The sequence below is a fragment of the Lactuca sativa genome, chromosome 8, assembly GCF_002870075.4.
Source record: "Lactuca sativa cultivar Salinas chromosome 8, Lsat_Salinas_v11, whole genome shotgun sequence".
Taxonomy (NCBI): Eukaryota; Viridiplantae; Streptophyta; class Magnoliopsida; order Asterales; family Asteraceae; genus Lactuca; species Lactuca sativa.
In genome coordinates, this window is record NC_056630.2 from 197,847,254 (window position 1) to 197,853,689 (window position 6,436).

The window sequence follows — 6,436 nt, forward strand, 5'->3', positions numbered from 1 at the left end:
TTTAACTATATAAGAAGAAAATTTTAAAAATCATAATTTCTTCTAGGCCAACGGTATTCGGTGTTGTCTATTTTACTTGAGGTCTAGGATTCGAGAATTAGAAATAGTATATGAGTAGAATAGATTTGCCCAAAAAAAAAAACTCTTTGAAATGAGAAATTAATACAATTCAAAGCTAATGGTACATTTGGTTGTGGAAAATTTTCCAGTTTTCTAAGAAAATTTTCCAAAAAAAATAAAAATTTTGAAAACGCGTTTGATTCGTTCAATTTTCCAAAATTTTCCAAGAAACTGAAAATTTTCAATTTTCCAAATTACATGTAAGTTAGAAAAACGAGTTTTACAGTTTTCCAAATTTTTCCAAAAAAGTTTTGTATAACCAAACGCACCTAAATCTTCACAATTTCTCATTTACTACCCTTCTCTCCTCGCCCTTCAGCTTGCGGAGTTGCGGTGCCCCTCCAATTGAAACCCCCAACAAATAACAGATACAAACAAATAACCATTTATACCGGCCCCTTCTCCGTCGTGAAACTAAGTTTCACTCAACGGCGGCTGTGTGATCTTTCTCATAACAATCAATCAACCGGAGCCACAAGTTTTATCAGTAAAGAGTAAGAGAAGATGTCTTTGAGGATAAAGACAGTGGTCGAGAAATTCGTTGAGGAATTGAAAGAAGCTCTCGATGCAGACATACAAGATAGAAACATGAAGGAGAGAGAGATGCAGAGTTATATCGAAGAGCGCGAACGTGAGGTAGCCGAGCGTGAAGCTGCCTGGAAAGCCGAACTCTCTCGTCGAGAGGTCCGATCAATTTCTTCTTTAATCATCTGTTTATAATCAGTTGTGTGAACTCTTGTATTTATATAAACTTTAGTTACTTCTACCATTTTATTACCTTTGGATTGATCCTGTAGAATAGATGAAAGGACACCATTCTCTCTTCAATCATACATTATTCCAGCTTTGCAATGATGTGTGTATAAAGGACACTATTTGGATGCTTTACAATCAGCCATTAGTTTTGATGTGCTAATGATCTTTCAAAAGGCTTACAGTTCAAGGAAATGCCCATATGTAGTTGTAACTTGTAACCATTGAAGACAGATGTTAATTAGATTTTGATGCTAACTATGGTGATTATACCATGGATCTTGCATCTAAGGGATAAAATACTCTAGGATCTTGATCTTCTCCCCCCTTTAGACATCTATTTGCATTCGATATAGCTTTAAAAACCCAATATGGGAAAATTTTAAGAGTTGATTCAAGATGTTCAATCTGTGACCTTCAAGTAAAGCATGTCATGTTTTATATCATATTGGTAAATTGTGCACAAACTTTGGACATTTTGTGTTATATTTATTTATTGTTTCAGGCAGAGATTGTGAGGCAAGAAGTAAAATTGAAGATGGAAAGGGAAAACCTTGAGAAAGAAAAGAGTGTGTTAATGGGAACTGCATCGAATCAAGATAATCTTGATGGGGCTCTTGAAATTACTGTAAGTGGTGAAAAATACCGATGCCTTAGGTTCTCAAAGGCCAAAAAATAAGGGTGAAGATTCCCTTTTTAATCGATTGGATGGACATTCTGTTATTCTTTAACGAATTTATTTTGTTGGCATTAGTTGGATGTATGTGTAGATAACTTATTGTTTATAATTTTAGTAGTCCCAATCCAATACATGCCAAATGCAATGTTGTTTGTTTTGTTATGTCATGTCATTTGTATGTAACAAATGAGGTCTTATAGTGACCGATTCTTGATTTTTGAAGAAAATTGATTTGGTTTTTAACATTTTCTGTAAATTTGTTTCTATTACAACATTGTATTCTGAAAAACCCACCAAGTTATGGGAATGTCATCTAAATATTGTTAGTGTTGTAAAACTCGACATACTCACCCAATCACTTAGATGGCCATGAGTCGAGGCGCTTTTCTGAAAATCTATTAAAAAACTCGGAATCAATCAAACTTGGGTCAAACTCTGAGAAAATCGTTCCAACTTGGCCACCTTGGACAACTCGGAAAAACTCGGTCAAACTTGAGATTTTTAATTTTTTTTTTCAAATAAACAACCATGATTGCTAAGTAATTATTTTAACATAGATCATATATTATTAAACATTTTCTTGTTTTGATTTAAATTTTAATAAATTATGATATTTGTTATATAGATAATTTTTTCAAAATTAATTTCTTTATAATTACCCAATATGAGCATTCCTCCTCTAGGGTGAGTACTTGCTACTCACTAGTCAACTATCCTAGGAATGCTTAACGATTTTTGTAATATTGATAATGCTATAATTGGTTAGATTTTTTCAATATAAAAATGTCGTACGAACAAAAAGATTGAAAGTACAATACTATTACGTCGTAGAACTTTTCATAGTGAGAAAAAAATATGAGTATGTGTATGTAACAGAACAAAACAAAAGTATGATGCTATAATACATAAATAAACGAAATATGTTGTTATTTCTTACGTTTAGTCTTAACAAGATCATTTATCAATTTCCAGACTTTAACAATCAAACAAATTTTTTACATGCCGCAAACTTTTGGTCAACATCTTAGTCTGCAAATAATACTAAAAAAAATACATATATTTTGCCTCTTAAAAATCAAACATCTTATTTTTGGTCTCAAGATGGCACAAACATTAATTACTTCATTTTAGGTGTCAAAATTGTAAAAAAAAAAAAAAGAAAATAATAATAATAATTATATATTTTTTAAGAAAGCATAAAAGCACAAGTGTTTTGGAATCAAATTCGTTTATTCCACTTGTCATTTTGATTTAATGAACAATACAAAAACGAAATGAAGGGTTGATAATGATTATACGAATGCGATGATAAGTTTGAGGGGCATATCCGTTATTATTTTACAGTACGAGGGGTCTTCATGTAATTTACCGAAACTGAAAGTCTGAAACCGATCGATCGGAAAAGCCACGCCACCATTTTCATTCATCACTGATTAACTCACTGCTTCTGAGTTCTGTCTGCTGTGTTTTTGGTTGGTGGAAACGAAGGCAAGAAGAAAGATCGGAGAAATGGAGAGCTCGGGAGAGATGGTGGCGTTCCCCTTGTTGATTACGCCGATCGAGACCAATTACAGGGCATGCACGATCCCCTACAGGTTCCCCTCTGATAACCCCAAGAAACCAACTCCCACTGAGCTCTCTTGGATCAACCTCTTCGCCAATTCGATTCCCTCTTTCAAGTATGCACTTCTCATTGAACTCCTGATACGCACTTTGGTTATTTCACTCGTGATCGTGGTTGTGGTAACCGGAATTCAATTAGATTCTGGTTCTGCAACTAGATCTCTATTACTGACACCTGTTCAATAAGAAAACTTCACTTCATTATTCAATTTTATGCTTTCTGAATATACAAGTAAAGTTTCTTAAATGTTGTTTGCGATTGAGATTTCGTTTTTCTTAGTATAAGGTGTGCAAGTGATTTCTCTAACCTAATTTGATTTTGTATGAATCCCTCACATGTGTTTGTTTTGTTTTCTCTGTGTGACAGGAAGAGAGCAGAAAGCGATGATACTGTCTCCGATGCTCCTGCTAAAGCTGAAAAGTTTGCTCAAAGGTATTAGTATCTTCCTTTAGCCTCTGGATTAAGGTTCAGTTCAATTGCACATAGATCATACATGGATTAGCTTTTCTGGATATCGAACTCACTGGCAAAAACGCACTGTTAAACCATGTAAGGTATACTGAATTACTAGAGGACTTCAAAAAAGATCCTGAAAGCCATGGTGGACCACCTGATTGCATAGTAAGCAAAAACTTCCTCTCTTCTATATACCTGATGAAATTTGAAATGCCATTAAGAACCAAAATGTTTTCATGGTTTAAAATTATTGCAGCATCTTTGTCGTATGCGTGAGCTTATCCTCAGAGAGGTTGGTTTCAGAGACATATTCAAGAAAGTTAAGGTGATAATATATTTAAGGGAGCTCTTTTTTCATTAATTTGTTGTAAGTTGTAATATCAAACCTGGAAATTGTAAATTAATGGAGTTCTTTTTTTCAATTTGATGCTCTAGGAAGAAGAAAATGCCAAAGCAATAACCTTATTTAAGGAAGTTGTTGAGTTGAATGATGCTATTGAAGATGAATCAAAGCGAATGGAGAATTTGGTCAGAGGAATATTTGCAGGGAACATATTTGATCTAGGTTCTGCACAGGTATGCAGCCATCCCTCATGGAAATATTCATAAGTTCATATGAACACATATTACTAGACCAATACACAAGGCATACAAAAGACATAACTACCCTTGTCATTTATTTATACAACTCCTCCTGTAACTAGCTTCCCATCTAACTAATTGTAACTAACTTCCTGCACCTAGTTAAAGAAGTGCAAAGATAGTAAAAGACAGAATTACCCTTACTAATTCTTCTCTCTAGACCTGTAACATTTTCTTCCTATTACAGCATTCTATCTTGAAAAAAACTACCCAATTACAGCAATTCTAATCAAATATAAAACAATTTTCACATCTATAATTAGGTAGATTTTTCAAAGTTTAATGTCCATAAACAAAATCTTGATTACTTACAGTGCAAATTTTTTCATGACTATTGAAGCTTGCAGAGTTATTCTCAAAAGATGGAATGTCCTTTTTGGCCAGTTGTCAAAATATTGTTCCTCGACCTTGGGTTATTGATGATTTGGATGCTTTCATTTCAAAATGGAGCAAGAAACCTTGGAAAAAGGCAACTTCTTCTTCTTCTTCAAATAATTATGGATATTGGTTTTTCAGTTAAGACATATAACTAACTTGTTACATTTTTATCATGAAAAAACAGGCTGTGATATTTGTGGATAATTCAGGTGCAGATATTGTTTTGGGTATATTGCCTTTTGCTAGAGAATTACTTCGTCATGGGACAAAGGTTGGATCTCATAACTCTATAGTTCCATAGATAGGGGTAAAATGGTCATTTTCCATCATCCAGAACACTCATGTATTAGTATTATATATACAGGTTGTATTGGCAGCTAATGACCTGCCTTCTATCAATGATGTAACTTATCATGAGCTACTGGAGATCATCTCAAAGGTACTACTAATTAACTAATAGATAGTATTTGATTAATTAATATTATAATAAATGTTGATGTGTGATTAGTTCATGGTTGATGATCTTAATTCTTAATGTGGTTTTCTATCAGTTGAAGGATGAAAATGGAAAGCTTTTGGGTGTTGATATTCAGAATCTTTTGATTGCCAATTCTGGTAATGATTTACCGGTAAGACACTGAAATGATTTTTTTTTTTTCAATTTTTTTTTGATTAGTTGCTTCATGGTTTGATTATGTGTTTGTTAATTTGTTGAGTATAATTGATAATTTGATATGACAGGTAATTGATCTTGCCAGCGTGTCACAAGAGCTTGCATACCTGGCAAGTGATGCTGACCTGGTAATTTGTGAAGGAATGGTGAGTCCTTTTCTATTATTATTAACCATACGCAGATAATGACCTTTTTATCCCTGACTGTATAAATTCAGTATTTATAGGGAAAGCTGGAAGTAATTCAATTCCAGTCTTTCTTTTTTCATTAAAAGACAAGAGTATGAATACCCTCATTAAGTATATAATAGTTAAAGACCAAAATACCCTCATTCTTCCATTTGCAGAAGGATTCTGATTATGATTGCAATTTGCAATGTTATTATAATGGCTTGGCAGGGTCGAGGAATCGAGACAAATCTTTATGCTCAATTTAAGTGTGATTCCCTCAAGATTGGAATGGTAATACTAATTATTAATTAGTTAGATTCTTGATTCTTGTGTTGTTCAATTCCTTTTTCCTTTTGGTTTTGGTTATTAATATTAATAGTTGAAATGTTGGAATGAATGAATGAAACAGGTGAAGCATCAAGAGGTTGCCCAGTTCCTTGGTGGGAGGCTGTACGATTGTGTATTCAAGTTCAATGAAGTTGCAACTTGTTGATTTAATTCTTTCTGAAAACTATAAAATATATATATAACTTTGAGGAGGAAGTGTAGTAGTTTGTACTCTGTAGATGATGACACACACAATGAATCTGGTGTCTTTTTTTTTTGCCTAACCACTTTCTTAGTTCGAAAGAATATTTTGATAAGTGGGAAGTGTAGGTGATGTGAAAATTAAATTGGTTCCTAATTAATGCTCCTACGTATTCAATAATTGTCATGTGTAAAATACTAATTCTTTTTCCTCATCTTATCTTTTGATTTTGACACCTATGATGATTTTGTGTTGATTTTGACACCTGTGATGATTTTGTGTGATGATTTTGTAAGTAGGACGATAAGTAACATTTAGTAGGATGATATTTAACCTCTCATAATGATATATTAAAATAAAAATATTAAAATAAAAAGTATCATAATTTAGAAGAAAAATTAAATTGTTTTTT

At 32.9% G+C, this 6,436-nt stretch overlaps 2 protein-coding genes across 2 annotated transcripts; both read left to right on the top strand.

Moving 5' to 3' along the window:
- The first annotated feature begins 408 nt into the window (after positions 1-408).
- LOC111896205 (uncharacterized) lies at positions 409-1,795 on the top strand. Its single transcript, XM_023892221.2, has 2 exons — positions 409-804; positions 1,379-1,795. Exons 1-2 carry the CDS (start codon positions 625-627, stop codon positions 1,550-1,552), a joined length of 354 nt encoding a protein of 117 aa, XP_023747989.1. The 5' UTR covers positions 409-624; the 3' UTR covers positions 1,553-1,795.
- Positions 1,796-2,924: 1,129 nt separating this feature from the next.
- On the top strand, positions 2,925-6,204 carry LOC111896197 (damage-control phosphatase At2g17340). The gene is made up of 12 exons (XM_023892213.3): positions 2,925-3,231; positions 3,543-3,608; positions 3,731-3,797; positions 3,889-3,957; positions 4,068-4,208; positions 4,615-4,743; positions 4,837-4,923; positions 5,017-5,091; positions 5,204-5,281; positions 5,394-5,471; positions 5,724-5,786; positions 5,905-6,204. Exons 1-12 carry the CDS (start codon positions 3,062-3,064, stop codon positions 5,986-5,988), a joined length of 1,107 nt encoding a protein of 368 aa, XP_023747981.1. The 5' UTR covers positions 2,925-3,061; the 3' UTR covers positions 5,989-6,204.
- Positions 6,205-6,436: the final 232 nt, after the last annotated feature.